Raw genomic sequence first — 20,147 nt, forward strand, 5'->3', positions numbered from 1 at the left:
ATCACTGCATCCATTTTAGATGCAATTATATCCTTATAATCATTAATAGCAGCATTGCCTGTGAGTAAACAGCCTGAGTATTTCAGTCCAAAAGTCCCACAGCAGCATCAAATCCCATGATTATTAAGTGTTTTGGGCCACATGATTTCAGCAGGCAGATTATTCCCCTGCATCTTGTCAATGCCTCCCCCTTTTAATTAATACAATTCTAATGTGCACCAGGCCCTGTTCTTAATGAGGCTTTGTTCCCACTGAAGAATGGCTGTGTGGGTGAACACTGAGTCACAGGAGTGCTCTCCTCCTCACCAGCTCGCGGGAGCCAAGCAGTGCCAGGCTCCATGGAGAAACACTCCGGTAACCCAGCGCTGCCTCTGCCCTGCCTGCCCGAGTGCATCTCCCGCCACAGTCCCACCAGTACTGCACACACTTACAGCTTTTGTTGTTTTGCCCTTTTTTCCCCTCGTTTTTATCCCCTGACTACTTTGATGACTACCTGTGAGTCACTTGCCCAGCTCTGTACAGACACACAAATTAGAGCAGACGTGATGAGAACACTGCACAGGTATTTTCTGGAAGAGGCACAGTGAGACTCAAGGTACAATTTCATGCTTGGTTAAAGGCAGCCTACAACTGCTGCTACTGAAAGAGGAGTTAACCTTTTCCCTGTGCTTACACTGGCTCTGACAGTCCTGCATGGTGACTTGGATCAACTTAATAATTTCAGTGACAATGAACTGTGCTCCTCAGCAGCCCCAGTTCCAAGCAGTTACAAGAGCTGATGTCAGGGAACTGGCATAAATGTGCAGGCAGGACTAGACAACTGGTGACTTTTCATTTTGGCAGGAAGCACTCTTGGAAAAACACATCAGTCATGAAATATCAGATATACTGGTACTATTTTTCAGCAACATATGTCTTATTCCCAGTTAGTACCATCTTCATAGGGACAGTAAAAAAAAATTATCATTCCCACCTTAGAAGTAAAACATTACTTTAAAAAAATAATAATACTGTAATATTTTCTCCAGTCTTCTTGTCAGAATGAATGATTTTCCTTACAATTTTCCCCAGGTTTCTGTAACATAACACTTCCCGCAGCACTAAACATAACACCCTAACATAGTACCTGAGCCTGAGGTGTCACAGCCTTGCTGCTACAAGCAAATAAAAGTCAGGATCTTTATGGGAAGAGCTTCACAGGAGCTTCTACTCACATCTTGAGATATAAAAATAGATGTGAATCTATAAAAGCTCCCAGCACTACCCACACAAAGATCCTGACTCTCATTTCTATTTAATAGAGGCACTTCCATATAGCAGCGGCACTGACTAGAACTCTTGGAACATTCTTTAGTCTGGCAGTTGTCAAAACCTTGAAAAATTGATCAATCTGTGACTGATCAATGTAAGAATCTTCTTACCTTCACTCACCTCTGAGTTTAGATTTCAATGTACTCAACTTAAAACGCTACCAGGAATCCTCCTCTATGCTGCTTATGCTGCTAAAACAAAATTCCAAAAGGCTTCTAGAGCTAAATGTGTTAGAACTGGTTATTACATGACACTGATTATGGTAAGCAACCATATATTTAATTTTCCAGTTGGAATTTCCACTTGACAGCTTCACATAGCAGTGTGCCAGAACTGAATATTAAGGTTTGACTGCACGCTAAAGCAATTAACTTAATCCCCAACATTTATAATCATCTTAATTAAATTTATGGACTCCTTCCTCTCTCATTCCCATGCAACTAAACCGGAAAAAGATAAGCTCTCTTTCCCAAATTACCATATATGAATTGATGTACATTGCACATCTAGCAGAAGATAAAGCACTTCAGAATTAATTTATTGCGTGAAGAAATTAAGTTTATCACAATATTTAAATGTGCTTAGAAATATGAGCCAGGTATGTAAGTGATAAATAGATTCATCATGGTAACTCAATTGCATTGACAAAATACCCCTAACAAAATAAAAGAAGAACACAGTTCTATACAACAAAATAGAATGAAGTCATAATGAAATCCTGAAAAAAATATTTAAGTCCAGTCTTAAAAACATACTGTTGAATCAGACTACCTAACTATTTGCAGACTCATGATGAAAAACTCCAGCCCTGATGCAGTTGCCATGAATACAACAGTACAGCATTGTGAAGAGCAGGAAACAACACTTTAAAGTTGAACACAACATCATTCAGAACAAGCAGTAGTTATGATTATCATCAAGAAGTAGAAATTGCTATTAGGATATTTATTTTCAAAGTTGGTTTTTTTAAAACCCAGAATTTTCAAATTGTAGACATTAAAATTAAATAATTAAAAAAACCCAAACCAGATGTAGCAAAATCATATAATTACTGAAAAAAGTTGCAACACATGACATTGACACTTAGTGATAATTATTTTTAGGATGGTATTTAACACTTCTATGACTTACCAGCAGTGAAATCATTATTTAAATCGATAAAGGCATGAGAGTGTGGTATATACATTTGACTTTGAGTTTCCAGTGCAGGATGCCATGACAAGTTCCTACAGACAAGAATAAAAATACATTTTATCAATGTGTAAGGATGTTAATCATGTTAATATAGCTTAAAAAAACAGTGAAACTTTAAATAAAATGGGATAGAAAGCTTGTTCTCCCAATGCTAAGATAAAATTCCTACTTAGTTTACAATATACTAAGTAACTCCAGTAATTGCTTGCAAGGTTCTGTGAAGGATGATTCATAGCACAAGGCTTCAGTTCTATTTTATTAATTTTCTAAAGCAACTTTTTTTGCACAGAAGAGTGTCACTACCCACAAAGTTATAGTTAGTGCCAAGGCTCCAAATGTACTGCAAATCCTGAGACACTGATCCCTGTCCTTCCCAGTCTCCTCAAGCAGCTTTACTTCTGCAAGTACTTCTGGAATCTACTTTCTGATTAATAAATATGAGCAGAAGGGAGCACATGCTGTTAGAGCAGCTCATGCCTGCTGCATGGAAATACATTTTATTTCAGCTCACCTAAAAATCAACACATGAATTAAACTTGCACATTATGATGGACTACTAGCTAATTAGGTAATTTCCCAAGCAGGTGATGTTTTTATTTATTTATTTATAAATACATATGCCCTGCTGGCTTCTTTTCTAAAAATGGCTGAACTTCCAGCAAACCTCCCTATTAGCAGTGATTTGCAGTGCAACAAATCCTTCAAAAGTCCCAGTGGCTGAATCATCAGATATGTGACTTTCAGAACCCTTAACTAAAACACCCAGGAAAATCTCAATGTGCGCTATACAACAGCAGCAGAAATATTACACTAGTACTAGCTGGGAATTACTTTATTTATTCCAGTGATTCTACATAGATATTATTGAAGTCTTTAGCTTCCTTGATTAATTTTATGGTAAGAAAATAAACAATATTTTGATTACTTTCCAGAGATCATAACTAAGTCTTAGAAATGTTAAAATGCATCACGTAATTGTAAAGAAATAATCAAGTATTTTCTCTAGGTTTTTCTATGTACTCAGTCTTGAAGACTGCCAATGAAGTTAGCCATACAGCTCTAGAATAAATCTTAAAACATTTTGGATTAAAATAGAAAAGTGCTTTTCTAAACAGATGACAAAGCTGTTTTCCATGAACAAGACATGGCTTATGCTATTACCTATAGCACTCAGTTTTATTTTGAGATATAAGTAAGTTTATTTGTATCTTAAAGTTCCTGAATAATTTCTTCAATAAAATGAAACAAATCTTTCCCACTTCTCCATTTCTTCATAAGCGCATACAATCTATTTAATATATAATCATTGCAAAGTGTTCAGAAACATCCTTGTGAATCTGAAATCTGTTTCACAAGCCACCAGTACAAATATGGTGATACAATTCAAGTTGGGATTAATGAACAAAACCACACTGCCAAGAAGGGCATAGCTTCCACTGACACACTCAAATGTTATTTATCCTAGGAGAGGAAAAGAGCCAGTTAGGAACTACAAGTATAGGGCTTTTTTTATTTTCAAAGGACAGATGTAAAGTTCTTTGGCATCCTGCCCAATACTAGAGACATTGCTACTCTATATTTTTTGGTAACAGATTGGTTCTTCTGAGGCAGTAGAGACACAATCTTTTGTTATGCTTTGATTTCAGCATTCATATCCAAAACAGTTAAAAACAATCCTTTGCACAATCCTTGTTAAGCATTTAAGTATGCCATTATTTTTACTCCAGTATTTGATAACTGGTCCCATTCTAGAAATTTCAGGGCTAGCAGAAATTTTAATAATGAAACTTAGTCCCCTTTGCTGCAATTTTATCTCATAAGGCTTCAGTCAACTTCTATCTGCCTAAGAATGGCCTGAGGCACTCCTTAACACAAAGGATGTGATACAGACATCACTTGTATGCATACTTGCATTGTTACCTAGTCATCTCTGCTTTATGTCACTTCATAAATCTCTTCCCCTATATTTTCCTTAATATATATTGTTTAATACCCTTACATCCTGCACTTCCTGTACTTTTGATTTCCTGCGGTCCAATCTTCCCATTACAAATGATTTCTCAGACAGATGAGAGTGTTATTTTTTTAAGTTTACCCCAAACACTTGCAGATTTTTTTTCTGACATCCCTTTAACTAGAAGATCTGTTTCAGTAGTTCTCACATCATCAACCTGAAAGCCGCTTTTGTACCACACAAGTTCTGTAACAGATTATAATACTGAATATCAAAAGTGTACTAAGCAAATGACACTATAACTTCTTGGAACCAATTGTTCCTATTTCTGATGTCTATTATCAGTGGCTCCATTTTCTCAGCCATCATGGAATGTCTACTTGACCTATAAAATAACACTTTAAAGATCAGATGAAGAGTGTCACTGAATGTTTGCCATGGACAGAAAGAAGACTCACATCTTCACAGAAGAGTTAAGCATAAATCCTACACTTTAATGGGAAGTGGAGCACAATGCCCAAGTTAGCAAAGCCACGCTGACCCTCGAGCCCTCAGCTTACCCGCCTAGCAGGATCTGCGGCTTGTTCGAGTCACTCGTGACACCAAACACATCAGGAATCAAGTCTCCATTAAAGCTGAAAATGAAACACAATGTCAGCACCACCTCAGTCACTACAGGAGTTCAAGCCACCTGCTCTTAAACTAATCTGTACTTGTACATTTTCCCACCGAGCCATGAAGAACTCTCAGCTGTGAGTCCGCTCTGAATTTTGGCTCGTGTCTTAGCTGCTGGTAGCAGGAAAGGTCTATCAGTGTTTCACACTCTGCCTGTGCTTTGGCTTTCCAGATCTACTTCCCCTCCACTTTTGTTCAGCATTTCACACACAGGCAAGAACACCCTGAAAGGGATATTTGCTCGTTTTGGTAAGCCAGTAAGGTTTTTGCTCTACAAAATTCACTGAGAAATGAATGGCTTTTTTTTTCTGAATACTCAAGAGTACTGAAATGAAAGAAATTAAAAGATCATGTAGTTAGTATTGCCAAGATAATATACAAGAATTGTAAAGATAACTATTTTGGTTCATCATCTTTTGTTAGACCAGCTGACATTACACAAACCACCCTGTTCTTAAAAGATAAAGAGCATGTGTTTCAAATTTTAGCATTAAAATGTATTTAAGTTGCTCTTAGTCACCACTATAAATGTGGTTTTCTAAAAAAGTAGGTCATACTTACTCCATTACTAGAGGCTCATCATGAAAAGTCTTATTTAACATAGTTTTATGGTTAAGATCTGAAAACAGAAAACATTAACTTGACTCAGTTACCAATGTATTCTGACATTTGCATTTTCAACTAAGACATAATTCTTCTATTCATTTAAAACCATCAGTTTCACGATTAAAAAAAAAAGCCACCACTTAACAGAAAGAACTAAATAGCTTCTGGAGTATTTGCAGGAAAGGTGAGCTGCAATTAAAATACTGAAGGCTCCACTAAACTTCTGAACAAATTATTCTAAATAGATCTTAGTGAAACCTATTTCTGTGTTGGACTGCAATCACAGATACAGGAAAACGGAAACAGTTGGGATGAAGATAGGCTAAAAGTTTAACATTGTATGTTAGACTTCTGTTTAAAGTTTTGTCCCCGTAAAAAACATTCTTATACACACTGAGTATTTGAAATAATCAACAAAGGTATACTTTCTAAATGGGAAGTGAGGATTAATTCCAATCAGGTTATCACCTTAGACTTCACTTTTACTTGTAATCCAAACTCCTTGACAGATTATTCCATTTCCCTCCTCTCTCCACAATGTTTCTCTTTATGATTTCCCCATTTCATACAGCAGTCCCCTCCTACTCACTTGCCTGTCACACTCCCATTACCCGTGGAGACATCCCATTCCTTGCCAGAGGCCTCAGCACATAACAACCACTGCCTGAATTTTTAACCTCTGACTCTTCCTCCGGGCCCCATATGCTCATTTGCATTTCCCCCAACACTTGGTTTTTTTTCTGGAACAAAACAGAGTAACTTAATCCAAGTCTTCATATTCTTCCCAATACTAGAGATACCTGCTATTCCCTTAATATTTGATTCATTGCACTTTTCCTGATTGCTTGTTTCAGCTCTGATTAAAGCTAGAAGCAATGGTGTCTGAGCTAAACTTGCCTCACCTGCAACTATGCCTTAACACAGTTCCTCACAATAGTGATTATTCTTCAGTAGCTTTTGTAGATTAAAGAGTATTTTCTTTTGCTTATCTGTCCTTGTTCAAATCCTAAATTCTTCCCCAAACCCTCTCCTAGCGAAGTCAACAGAAAACAGAAGAGACCCCAAGAGTTCACACAATCCATGACTCCACCCAAAGACAGAATCAGCTATACCTTGAACACTGTTAAGAGACTCCTGAAAACTTAATTCTAAAGGTCTTGAAAACTTTCAGCAACAGAGACTCTTGAAACCTTTCTTCAAGTACCCACTTTAGTGTGTCACTATCTTTAAAGAGTGTCATTTAACATAAATATAATATTACTGCTGGTAGGTTGAGGTATGCTGTTTTGAAAGTTGATGCACTAAAGTTCATACCAGGTTCCCTGTGCATTTTATACTGAAGATAAATCTTTTGAGATAGTCTTTGTGAAGCTGACATGCATGATGGGGAAGCCATGAGAAGCAGCTCTTCAGTTAATAGGTACTGCCAAATTAGAATAATGTTTGGTTATATCCGTTGCATAATATACTGCAAGCATTGTTCTCTTTCATTAATTATTGAACACAGTTTAATGGCACGATAATATATGGGTGTGAAGCTGAATAGCTGCTAATCCGTATTTTAGTTGTAAAAACAATCATTACACTGTAAAAATGAGTTATAACTTCTTGACAATTCTTTGAATTAAGAAGTCTAACAATCTCATTAAGAACCAGTCTCAGCAACTCACCTAATGTTTGGTTGTGTCCCCAGAAAATAAACACTGAAAGTTCATCTTTGCCATGACTTGGGGCCTGGGTAGTGAGGAGGACATCCATTTGGGAATCTCCATCATAATCTCCAGGAACTACACTGGTTATGGTGACACCAAGAGACCTGGAATTAAAAAAAAGCCCCCACATGTAAATAATTGTAAAAAGAAGTGCATGAAAAAAGCATTTGTGTGGTCAAAGGCATGCCCAATTATTATTAATTGGTCCAATACAATCTTATTCTTCAACAACCTGGTTTATGATGAAGTCCTCATCTATTGCAAAAGTATCTCAAAATCAGGCACCTGACAGGCTGTCTTTGTCTAAGGAAAATGCCATTTTAACTCTAAGCTTCAGCTATCAGGCATTCTTCAGCCATATCCTGTTTTTTAATGCTATTTACACTTCATTAAATCCTCACATTTGTTGTAGAACTAGTCAACCAAAATGTGTTTCAGTGAGCAGGATCTTTTGGTTGCATTCCAAGAGCAAGAACATAAAGCAATAGGAACTGTTTAAACAGCAGGAGTCAGGCACAGGTAGATTTTTTAAAAGAAAATGCCATTTCCTGCTACCTGCTGCCAGGTTTTACTAGTCCTTCCTATCTTTGTTTGCTCTATCTTTTTTTAATTGCTTACCTACTCAGACTCTGCTTTACACACACAAACACAGCTCACATTAAGCATTAAAAGCAGATAATTTCTAATGCATTAAACAAATCAGTTCCTTTCAAGACAGGAGGGAATAAGGAAAAATAAAAATACCTAGAATACAGAAGATGAAGCTGAGCTATAAAAGCAATTTAACTTTTAATAAACATACTATTGGTAAGCAATATTGATAAACAATAATCATAATAGCATTACAGGATATTAAAGCTAGACAAATATATATGCACATAAACAGACTGGTTTACATTTATTAAAAACTGATGTTTCTTTGGAGGCCACATATAAACTTGAGAAAGGAACAGACCTCTACACTGAAATACCAGAACACCATTTTTCATATCTCTTCTAAATCAGATTATATTGCCTGGATTCCATTAGTAACTACAGCAAATGGATGAATTTCCCTGAAAACATGTCTTGGGATTGATACTAAAGCTACCTACCACATAGACCTATGTATGCCACGGAATGAGAGTTGCTTCACTAGGAAGTAAAATCCTGAAGCTCCAAATCAACTGCAAAAATATTTCAACATATGGGTATTTTAAATACTAATCTGAGGACGAAACCTAAACCATAAATATTCCATAAGGGGTGGGAAGTCACACTTATTAGCTAACAACACAAATGACACAGCTCATCTCCACAGATTCTGTCATCTGACAAACAAAACAAAAATGTATCAGGAAACTAATCAGGAAGTTGGTCAAAGAACTAGAGCTGTAAGGGCAAGCCAAACAACAAGTCAAAAAGGTAACAAGAGCACAGAATATTGCAGGCAGCTCCCACTGAGTGCAGAGAGGCACTTTCAAGGAAAACAGGCTGTAGCAGCATTGAATGTCCATACTTACTTCATTGGTAGCTTAACACGGGGCTTAAAGTAGGGTTCCTTCTGGTCAGCCAAAAAGATCACCAACTCATTTCCTGCCAAGGCAAGCAAGACCATGAGCAAGAGAGGGAGACTGGAAATGGCTTATATACAAACCCAATATTTAAACAACTCTGCCACAAATGATCATTCCCCACAGCAGCAAGAACTTTGAAATATATCTCATACCACTACTTCCTCCTCATCCAAAAGGAAGCAAAAGGAGCACTTCTTCAACACAACTTAAAGTCAGTTGCATCTCAAAGGAATGCTAATATCACAAATCTTCTTTGGTTTACTGTTAGAACTTTTTCTCTGTTATTTTTACCACATTGCTTTCTATAAAACTTTCTATAATGAATTAAGAAATATTACACATGGAAAAATAATAGGCAGCAGTTCCACAAAACTAATTAAAGCTTAAAAGCTAACTCAAATTCTTTTAATAGTGTATCTCACATAGCAAGATCTGATACTGCTTTCCCACATCAGTTGCCCAAAGCACTTTAAAGGAAACTCAGAATTTACTTGGTTCCCTGCAGTGTCTCCTCATTTAGAGGCAATGGTACAAGTATCATTTCATTCTTTGGGACAATCGAAATAAATGCTCATATTTTATGTTGCAGAAATAACTGAAATTCGGGGAAGAAAAGAGGAACTTTAATCTCAATGATGAAATAATATTCTCAGGCAGTAAACTACAACACACAGGCACTTACCTCTGTAATAAAACATAGCTCACAGTGCAACAACTGTAATTTTTTTTCTTTCCCTCATTCTCCAATAAATCCAGCTGTAGCACCAGAAAATCTAAGGCTCCAAACTTGAGCTAGTAGAGTACTTTTTAAGAGAATTATTTTGTGGCAGAGTTCACAGCTGTGAAATAGCAGAGAATACAAGGCTCCTAACTATGAAACAAAAGGCACCTGCCACAAACCTCTTGAAGAGAAGAAGAATCCACCACCGAATGAGTAAATGAACAGGAGCCTTTCCAGAGAGGCCAGGGAGACCAGCACAGGCCCACCTGGCAGAGTAATAATGCCTCCTGAGCTGCAGCACACATCCCTGGTAAGGGAAAGGCCTGGCACAGGCAAGGGGCAGGGCTGGGGCTTCCTCAGCTTTGGACAGCACACCTGAGAGCTGCCTGCTGGACCTGGAATTACCATTTCATACCACAGGCCCACACCTGCCTTTTTATCAGCTATTTGGTAAAGCAGTGACCAGGATGAAGAAGCAAATGTATAAATGTTTACACGTACCAGTTTCCAAGTTAGTTGCAGCACTGAGAAATGAGATCTTTTGGTCATTAAAGATAGAGATATAAAAATTTCAACTCAGTGCTCATCAGCAGTCAAAACAAATTAACTATTAAAAATTAGTACAGGACCAGAAAACAGAGTCACTATGCCACTACAACCAATCCTAAATGCTGTTTGCAGTTCTGTATTACTGTTCTGTATAGTATATATATGAGGCCGGTAAGAAAAAAAACAGTGCATTGCTGGGTGTGAAAAACAGGAACAGTTTCTATACAAACAACAATTATGTAGATTAGAGGTCTTCAGGCTGAGTATCTGTGTATATACACACACACATATATGTATGTATATATGAAATAAATACTGCAAAAGTTTCCCAAATTCCCCAGTGAAGTGCAGCAGGTGAACAGGGGAATGTTCGTTCACTCACTGCCCTGTACTACCAGCAGAGGCATCAAGCATAACCAGAAGCTGGTACATGAAACAAGCAACCAGCATGAGCTTCCCCACTGACCTGTTACATGCATAGACTCACAAAACAGGTAAGAGTATGCACAATTCCATTTATTTGTATATTCTGAGTTTCAAAATGTGACTAAACCCAGGGTCCACCAGTACTTTTGAATTGGTCTTGCAACGGGATACTTCTGGATCTGGATTATCCCTTACATTCAGTAAGTTTACTATTTCTTACAAAGGTATGAGCACAATCTGATTTTCTTTTATGTATCTGAGCATATGGAACATTCTCTCATTCAACTTGAAGTTGAACTTCATTCAACTTCATTCAACTTCAACATTCAAGTTGAACTCTCATTCAACTGAAGTAATGCAAGATCAGAAAAATAAAATATATCCAGCAAAACGCCCAAGACATCAGACTCATTTCCTTATTAAGGGTCAGCATTATTAGGACTGCGCTGCTTTACAGACCCTGCTCCTCAGAGTCTTGTGTCATCTCCAGCGCTCACTTCCTCATGCTGTTTACAATTGGCTGCCTTTTATCACATTTAGAACCAATATGTTTTGTTTTGAGAGTATTCTGTAGTTACTTTTCATCAAGACTTAAATTATTAAAAGTAATGTTTTCAACTACATTACTTCAAGCTGATTTTTACAGTAAGTATCACACAGGAAAATGATTTCTCAAGCTGCTAGGGAGACACAAAGAAATCATGAATCTTGTTTCTGAAACTTCTAACTATTCACATTTATATGCACTCATCTGCAAGATAAAAAATCAAAATTAAATCTCTTATCATGGACATTAACTTTAAACCTGACCATTTTTTCAGTATATGAGCCAGTGAAGCATTTCCAGGGAGCCATGCATTTCAATAACACAACTAGATGGGAAAGTCATTCATGCTTTACCAAAGCTACTTAGAAAAACATTTCTCAGATTGAAGGAATAAAAAAGGTGAATCTGAGAATAAATTTACTATCTTAATGTGCTTCAAGAAAGTAAAATAATCCAAGATTAATGTCTGGAAATAACACTGACCACTGAAAATAACCCGATTTGAAGTCTCCCCATATCTGAAGCCTTAACAGAAACTTGTGGCAGGTGACAGCTGTAAGAAATTTCTCTAGCCTGACACGAGCATAATGTTCAAAGCAGAGTAATGTGCAACTTTTCCTCCACATCTGTGAAATGTTCATCTTTGTTTCCAAAACTATTGTGAAAGCAAGAACAAAACAACAATTTGTGACCATTTTAGCTGTAGGATGAAGTCTCTAAATTACTTTCACAACCATAAATTCAACTTTAAAGAAAAACGCGCCCTATATGAACCATTCTAGTGCAAACTGTATACCGTACTCCACACAGGAAATACCTGGGGAGCAACGCAAGTGTCAGCTCCATCCTGAAAACAACGTTGTGCACACCGAGCCGGCCCTCGGTGCCGCAGCCCCGGGCACCCAGGCCGTGCCCGGGGCGAGAGCGAGCACTCGGTAGCCCTGAGATGTTCAGGGATGGCGGGGACCGGCGAGCCCATCTCCTCTCCCGGCCGGGCAGCCCCGGACTCGCGGTAGCCCCGGGCCCGCTGCCCCCCACGGGCGGCACCGGGGCTGTTCCCCGCTTGCGCTGTGAGGGCCCGAGGAGCCCGGCTCCCGCCGCCTGTGCCCCCAGAGCCCCCGGGCCTGCCGCCGGCCCCGCGCTCACCGCCGCGCAGCACGAACAGGTCCGTCTGCTTGTCCGAGTTGAAGTCGCCGAAGGCCGCCAGGGTCCCGCGGGCCTCAGGCCCGAAGAGCTGAGCGGTCACATTCTGCAGGGCGCTGGCGGGCCCTGCCAGGGCCAGCAGGGCCAGGACCAGCAGCGGGGCCAGCGGCGGGCACGGCCCGCGGGCCCCCATGGCGCTCGGCCTCGCCCCGCCCGCGCTCTGACGGCAGCGCGGGGCGGGCCGGTCGCGGTTTGCGGCAGCGGCGCGGAGCCTGCGCGAGCGCTTTACGGCGGGAGCCAGGCAGGGCCCGCTCGGCGCCGGGAGCCAGCGCCGCGGCGCCCCGGGACCGCTCCGCCATGGCGGCGACTCACATGGCTGACGTGAGCTGGAAGATGCTGGAGCTGCGCGCTCGCTCCAAACGCTCAGGTCTGACCTCTTGGCTTGCCCGGGAGGAGCTCCGGGGATCCCTCTGCCTCCCGTCACTCACCGCTCCCGCACTCCCTGCCCCGCTCCCGGCCCGGCCCGGGGCTATTTCCCCGTCTGTGCCGTGTTTCTGGCGCTGCCGGCCCTGAGGGGCGCACGGGGGAGGCGGCCCCGCGCCCTTGGCGGGCACGGCCCCCGGTGCCGCTGAGGTGTCACCTGTGCCCGCCCCGTAAAGGCAGCTCGCCTGGCGAGTGCAGCACCGCACTTGTACCAAGTGCTGCGGTTGTGGAGCCCGTGAAGTGTTTAGAGGAAAGTACCGGCTTTTGCCGGGTTTCTCTTAGGTAAAGGTAACAGTTTTACAGACTGCGCATTTCTTGTTCTAAACATGGACTATGGGGCAGCAACGTTCTGGCCTAAACCAAAGGGAGATTTTGCCGAGTTAGCCTGAATTTCTGAACTTAAAAAAACTTGGGGTTTGAATTTTAGTTTTTTTAAAAAGTAAAATACAGTCATAGTAGGAGTTTAATTGTTCTAACGGAAAAAGTTTAGTTTTAACGGAAGAAGATCCCTGTGTTTATTTTATATGCCATACATGCTTGTAAAACTCAGTTGTTACTTACTTGCATGTTTGGTTGGTTATGTTTTGTTAATAACCGATCAGACAGTGTGAGACCAAAACGGGGCTTTATGAGGGCTCTAAAGAATTGATCATTAAAAGACTGGTCAGATTAATTTGGCTTTAAAAGTTCAGTTTATGTACAGCTTGCTGGGAGTGCCCGCTCAAGGAGCTGTTGTGTTGTTAGGATTGCTCGGGCTGTGAGCTGAAGGGGGATGGACAAAGAGAGCCTGCAAAGTCGGGCAGAGTTCGGGTGAATCCCGGGTCTCAGGGCAGCACACGAACTTTGGGAATCCCCTGCAGGGTCAGGCCTCTGTCTGCAGGAGACATTTGATGGTTTCAAACACTTCACTTTTTCTTAACTGCTGCTGCTGCTACCTGTTACTTTTTGTTAAACGGATAAAGAATTGTCTTTTGAGCAATGATAGATTGTTATTGTAGTTCACTTCCTTCATTCCCAGTTCATACAGATTTTGTCCAGAGATTGTCTAGAGATTTGTTCATGGCATTTTATATAACAACTGAAGAGATTTGCTCAAGAAATAAACATTATTTTAGTTGAAAAGTTTTTCTGATAAAAAAAGTTGATTTAAAAAATCAGATTTTATTTAATCTATTTCAGGTAACTTTAATATCTAAAAATAAAAATAATGTTCTTATATTTCAAGTTTACTGCTGCATCTTTATGGTGAAATTTCTGTAACTTCAGAGCGTTTTTCTTCCTTCCTGGCCCTGTCAGAAGGAGACATGGTTGGGATTACCATAAAAAGTGACTGAAAGTCCCCCACATGTTTCTGCTTTGGCTGAGGCCTGTGCTGGGTCTCAGCTGACAAACAGCACTGTTTTGTTTGGTTTGGAATTTTTTTTACTAGTGTGCTCCTTGGAGTAAGATGTAGTAAACATGGAGTATAGACACACGTGCCTGAAACGCACCAGTGACTCATGTTTTATAGCCTGCAGCAATGGATCATGTAAGACTCAATCCTGTAGGAGGTAATTTGTATCCTCATGTTTATGTGTATTAAATTATGAATTACCTTTTTTCCAGTAAGACCAAATTTTATTCAGAAATTTTCATTTCCCTTCCTGAAGCAATAGAATACTTCATACTAAAGTACTAAAACAATTTCACTTGTTGCTACTCTGATTAGGAGCATATTCTAAAGATAGTAGTTGAATAATCTAAAGCCCCTGAAATTTTTCTTACTTTAAAAAACATAAACTTTAAAGATTTGGAAAAACTTGTCATCATAATTACAGACACATTTTTCCTCTTGGATATTCCGAAGTGGAAGATGTCCTACCTCTAATAACTGAGATATTCAGTGCCATAAGTCATGTGCATGACTGCAAGAAACATCCTGGTGTAGATTTCACATGGGATGAAAGCAGCACTATGCATAAGCAGAGTTTTAGCTCCTTATCATTAATGTTATTTTAGTGTGCACTACTTAAATCAAAAACACTTAAAGTGTTTTTATTTCATCTTGAAATATATTAGATTGTATTCATCACCTTTTGGTGTTTGTAACAAGTTTCCTATTGAATAACAAAGCTCAAATATCAAGTCAAATATCCAAAAGATTAATTTTTTGGTAAACTGTGTCCTTTTACTCAGATAGAGTAGACTACTAAGTTTTATGGAAATAAAAGCAAAATAAAACCAAGAGGTCAGTGTAGAAGAAGGAAACATAAGATGTAATGAAAGTTTGTGCTGTGCACTCTGTTGTGTTAATAACTCCACTAACATTGCTTTCACTTAATTTAATGCTGATTGCCTTTAACATTTACTAAACAGTTTTGAAAATTACTGTAGCTTAGCCTGAGACGTTTGTGATTAGCTGCACCAATTTGAAATGGCCAATTTGGATGATGACAGAGGCTCCTCTGCGCATGCTTTTTTAAAATTTGGTAAGTGTGCAGTTCTGTGTTTTGTTTTTGTTTGTGGCTAGTTAATTCAACAAAAATAATTGTGTGTTTTGTTTCATGCTCTGTTCTGTGTTAGATTTTTACATGTTTTATGTACATAGAACTTAAAAATTTAAACTCTTTCAGTAAAAAATTTTGACAATTGTAATTTACTTAGATTGAAATCTACTGTCAAATCTTCCTGTTTTGTTTGTTTAGAATTCCTGTCAGTATCCCTCAGTGCAACCATCTCTGAACTCAAATTTCTCTTTTAAGATGGCAGTCACGTGAAAGTTGCCTTAAGAATGCTGTTTGCAATTGACTCCTAAAAAGCCCCAACGTGACTGGTTTAGAGAGAAGTAAAATTTCCGTCAGTCAGTCACTAGTTACAAAGTTTGACATTTGGAAATTAAGTGGAAGCAAAGTGAAACCCCCTGGCACAGCTTCTCCTCAGGTACAGCAGAAGCTAGAATATATGAAGTTGTCAAGACCATTGCTGTGTACTTTGAAGGGAGTTTGACTGGGATGAGATGTATTCATATGTGACACTCTGTGATTGGGGAAAACTCTTATGTAATCCTTGTTGAAACACAGTAGCAGTAAAAGTGCTGGTGAGAGTGACCAGGTAAGGGGACACAGCTGGCTGGGTCAGACTCCCCTGCTCTGCCTGTGGCTTTTCAGTTTTGCCTCTCTGACTGTCAAACAATGTGATATGTTTACAATGTAAAAATAAAAAAATAAAAAAAATCCTCCTTCCTAATTCTTGTATAGATACTTGTTTCTCTTGTTAAGATGCAAAGTAAACATTTTTAGTAGTTTTAATATCTACTGTTTTGAATTCTCAGAAATGGCAGTGCCTGCCTTGAATATCCTGAATGGTTTCCTGCCTTGCTTGTAGCATTTACAAGGCTTGTGTGGTAGACTTTGGCATTTTGGTTATGTGAAGCTCCTGTGTACTGGCACGATGGTCAGTATTTTATTTCTGGTGTTCAGTAGCTTTTGTGTTGTTAGTTACTATAAATCCTGAAATCAGTCATTTCCATTAAGCATAATGTACTGACAGAAAACTACCTTCAGTTGATTAGGAAATAGAGAAAGGACAAAATAAATTGGTGTGTATTTTTTTCTTTTTCCTCTCTGGTGACCAATGACAGGACCTGAGGAGATGCTGGAGCAGTGTCAGGGGAGGTTTAGGTTGTATGTTAGAAAGAAGCTCTTTGCCCAGAGGGTGGTTGGGCACTGAACGGGCTCCCCAGGACAGTGGGCACAGCGCCAAACCTGACAGAGCTCAGGAAGACTTTGGACAGTGCTCTCAGGCACAGGCTGCCATTTTGGGCTTGTTCTATGCAAGGCCAGGAGTTGGACCTTAACAATCCTTGTGGGTCCCTTCCAAATCAGGATATTCTTTGATTCCATGAAGTATTAACTGAATTACTTGCATGGTATAACACATGATTTTTCTTGCTAAATGATAGTTTAAAAGCTTTGTCACTTCAATGCTATTTAAATGAAACTAACAAGATTTTACACATTTTTACCCCTTTGTTATTGTCAGTCAAACAAGGTAACAATTCATACCTTTTGCTTACTTCTACTGTGTATTCAGGTAGAGGAATACTTTAATACTTTTTCTGTCTTCCTCTCCAAACCCTTCTCCTGGTGTTTCTTTACCCTGTTTTGTAGAACAGTTCAGTCTGGAAAGGTTGTTAGGGTGTCACCTACTCCAGCCTCTTGCTCAAAGCAGGATCAACTATAAGATCCTAGTTTCCTCCTGTACGTAGTGATTAAAAATCCCCATGAGATATCTTTTCTTAAACTTTGCTGTGAGTAGAAATAAAATCCTCTTTGGTCCCAATGACTCCTGTAATGTGAAGCTGTCACTGTCCTTACTAATGCTGGGTAATGAAGGTTACAGAGATCTGAGGTCCAGAGCTTGCCTCTGTCTCAAGTGTTTGTGTCCAGACCAAGTGTCACAATAAAGGCTGTGGTCAGTTTTCATTCTTACCAAATATACAAAGAGATCTTGTATTCTCAGCTTTTTTTCCTTTTGGCCTGGCCTGATTTAATTATGCAAACCAACGTTTTCTTTTGTTTTTCTGGCATGTGAAATGGTGGAAATAGAGTGCTTTCCACGTTGCATTTGTTTGGGATTAACCTGGTGGAAGTGTTTCTTTATATCAATTCTGTACTTTAAAAAATTTGAATAAACCATCCTTGTTGAAATATGCAAGTCTCTATCCATAGATTTGGTACAGAGTTCCATTCTAATCCCTATTTTTCTTTAATATCCACAATTACTGCCACCTTCAAGGCTGTGTGTGTGTGTCCAAAGCTTCCATGTATACAAATTTGGGAGCAGAGTTGTTTTAAAGCCATTTTGGCCATAGCTTCTGAATCCAAACATCTGGACCATTCATATCTCTTCCCTGAAGAGCAGTTAATGCTAATCTCGGGTACAACTGGAATAAAAATGAGGTGGGTGGGAAAGTACCTTAACATCAGGATGACATAATATTTTCAGCCTCCAGAGGTTGTATGTACATAGGATTGAAATTTCTTCCTGTTCTCTGTTACTTTGAAAGGAATCTCTGTAATTTTTAGTAATTATTCAGCTTGAAGAGTGTGAAATCATATTACTCTGGGACCTGTAAATGGTAGGAAATGAAAGGGGATTAGTTTTCCTTCAGATTATGAATTTAGGGCATTTAGTCAGTGCCGTGTCTGAAGACAAACAGGGATTTATTTGGACCTTGGGATCAAGATGTTGAGTGTTCTCTTACCAGACATTAATTTATTAACACAGGAAGTGACACTTTGATTTTTCTATCAGTTTTTTACTGATTTTGAAGTAGGTACTGCCTGCAGCAGTGTACTTGTGGTGTAAGGAAATAATGGGCACACTTCATTCTTTGTTGAAGAAAAGCTGAACTCCCAGATACCTTATTTAAATGTCGGATGGGGTTGTTACAGCACTAGACAGCAGAAGAAATAATAAATCAGCAAAATAGGTTTTTGTATTCTTCCTAGCATACCTACTTATTTACCAAAATAAAATTCATACTGTATGGTTAGAATAAAGCAATGTATTTATGAAAAACAGTATTTAAAAGTAGTGTCCTCATTCTGTTTCTTCTGAATGCTACTGTACAAACTGAGACCTCCAGGGTCCGATTTGCATATGTCACTCTATTATGTTTAGAGTGCTGCAGTCTTGCTGTTGTCAGCTCTTTAAAATTAGTTTTTTTTTAGTTTGAAAACCTATTTTAAATATGTAATTGAAAATAGTTTTCTGTGACATGTTTTTATCTTGCTGATATGAACTCAAATAGATTTTGGATGAGACTGTAAACAGGCTTTTTTTTTAGCCATCCTTAAAATAGTTATGTGTTATGGGCTCTCTCCAAAAGCACAAGGAGGGAGCAGCTTCGTGTTTGTCCTGACTTCCTTGCTTTGATTAAGTTGTGATAGTAATGAAATGTAATTTACTGCATGATTTCTCCAGGAGAATGCTGTAGACACCCAAGCAAAACATAAACTGTATAGATACTGATAAGGAATTAATGAGGAATATGTGGAAAACTTTGATTTAAACAAGTTCTCTTCCTTGTAGTAGGAGTAATTTTAGGAATACTTCAAAAGCATAAAACTTTATTTTTTTGTCAGTTTTTCAAACTTTGAATTAATTTCACCTTTCTTCACCATCAGCAGTCTACTCTGACTGTTCTACTCTATTTCTATTTAAGTTTAAAACATCCAGAATAATGTAATTTGTAGATGGTGGTGTTTTGACATTTTCATGCTCACTTTTCTGTATTTCTGCACAACGTCGAAATCTTTGAATGCTCTGAAATAGAAGAATATGCTTGCTTTTTGTTCTTGATACCTTTGTTTTGTTTCTCTGTTGGCCACAGAGGGTCACAGATTGTCTGGTAAGTATTTGAATTAGAACAATTTTAGTTCAGGAACTTTTGACTTGTATGTGCCTTGGTTGCTCAGCTGTGTGTCCTGGGGGTTAGCAGCCTGCAGGAAGTGGACATTCTGAACCTTTTTCACACACAAAGGATGGTGGATATGCATATGATATTCAGCTAGCTAATCTAACAGAATCATTATTTTGTCTTTGAAAATCTAGTGAGTGAATTTCTCATAAATTTGCTGCTCTTTATGCACTGACTTCCTGAAGACTTTTTTCTTTTGTGTATTCTGTCCTTTTACTACAGCACTGTACAAAATTACAGTTACTGCAGCTCCCTGTATTGTGTGCTTTTGCAAGATAACTGAATTAATTGTATAACAGGATAAATTATGAATCATTTAATGGACAGGGATTCGTAGGCCAAAAGAAGTAGAAAAACAAAATAGCTTTTAGAAATGGCTTTAAATTGGTTCAGAATGTTCATTATTTATTTATTTGTTTGTTTCTTTAATTAGAAAATACAAAAGCTGTGATATGTTGCAAGTTTTCCTTTTCCATTACAGAATAATTTCATTTCTTTCGACTGTGATTTTTTAGGCAACTCAAATAAACTGGGTTCTCTGTGCTTCCCTTTCAGGCCCTTTCCCACATGCAGCTGTTTATTTCTAATTTAACCTCTCCCAATGAAGAAAGGGTGTAGGGGAAGCTCAGATGGGTTGGGAAGCATCAGCAGGATATCCAAGCAGAGCAGACACCCAGGGATCTGCTCACGGAGGGGTAGGGTGGGGTTTTTTTCACTCCTGTGCTTGCAAAGCAAAGGTAATACTAACTTGGGGTGAGGTTTGTATTCCTGAATGGCTAGATGTTTTCTTGTCTCCCCACCAAAGGA

At 38.9% G+C, this 20,147-nt stretch overlaps 2 protein-coding genes across 19 annotated transcripts in view; one reads left to right on the forward strand and one right to left on the reverse strand.

Annotated features, from left to right (window-relative positions):
• Window positions 1–13,038, reverse strand: part of ITFG1 (integrin alpha FG-GAP repeat containing 1) — a 72,205-nt gene extending 59,167 nt beyond the window's left edge. Inside the window, exons 1-6 of one of the 2 annotated variants that reach the window (XM_086847135.1) lie at window positions 12,767–13,038; window positions 8,955–9,027; window positions 7,411–7,556; window positions 5,696–5,753; window positions 5,020–5,094; window positions 2,443–2,537 (exon numbers count right to left, since the gene is read on the reverse strand). In XM_086847135.1, coding sequence (XP_086703261.1) covers window positions 2,443–2,537; window positions 5,020–5,094; window positions 5,696–5,753; window positions 7,411–7,556; window positions 8,955–8,959 — 379 coding nt within the window. In that variant the 5' untranslated portion in view covers window positions 8,960–9,027; window positions 12,767–13,038. Of the gene's footprint in view, window positions 1–2,442; window positions 2,538–5,019; window positions 5,095–5,695; window positions 5,754–7,410; window positions 7,557–8,954; window positions 9,028–12,397; window positions 12,638–12,766 lie in introns of those variants that run through there. The other variant, XM_086847134.1, reaches the window with a different exon arrangement.
• Window positions 12,617–20,147, forward strand: part of PHKB (phosphorylase kinase regulatory subunit beta) — a 69,253-nt gene continuing 61,722 nt past the window's right edge. Inside the window, exons 1-4 of one of the 17 annotated variants that reach the window (XM_023934797.2) lie at window positions 12,755–12,821; window positions 14,307–14,434; window positions 15,233–15,345; window positions 19,254–19,271. In XM_023934797.2, coding sequence (XP_023790565.1) covers window positions 15,291–15,345; window positions 19,254–19,271 — 73 coding nt within the window. In that variant the 5' untranslated portion in view covers window positions 12,755–12,821; window positions 14,307–14,434; window positions 15,233–15,290. Of the gene's footprint in view, window positions 13,160–14,306; window positions 14,435–15,205; window positions 15,346–19,253; window positions 19,272–20,147 lie in introns of those variants that run through there. The other 16 variants (XM_086847121.1, XM_086847125.1, XM_086847131.1 and 13 more) reach the window with 16 other exon arrangements.

The sequence above is a fragment of the Cyanistes caeruleus genome, chromosome 12, assembly GCF_971803275.1.
Source record: "Cyanistes caeruleus chromosome 12, bCyaCae1.hap1.1, whole genome shotgun sequence".
NCBI lineage: Eukaryota > Metazoa > Chordata > Aves > Passeriformes > Paridae > Cyanistes > Cyanistes caeruleus.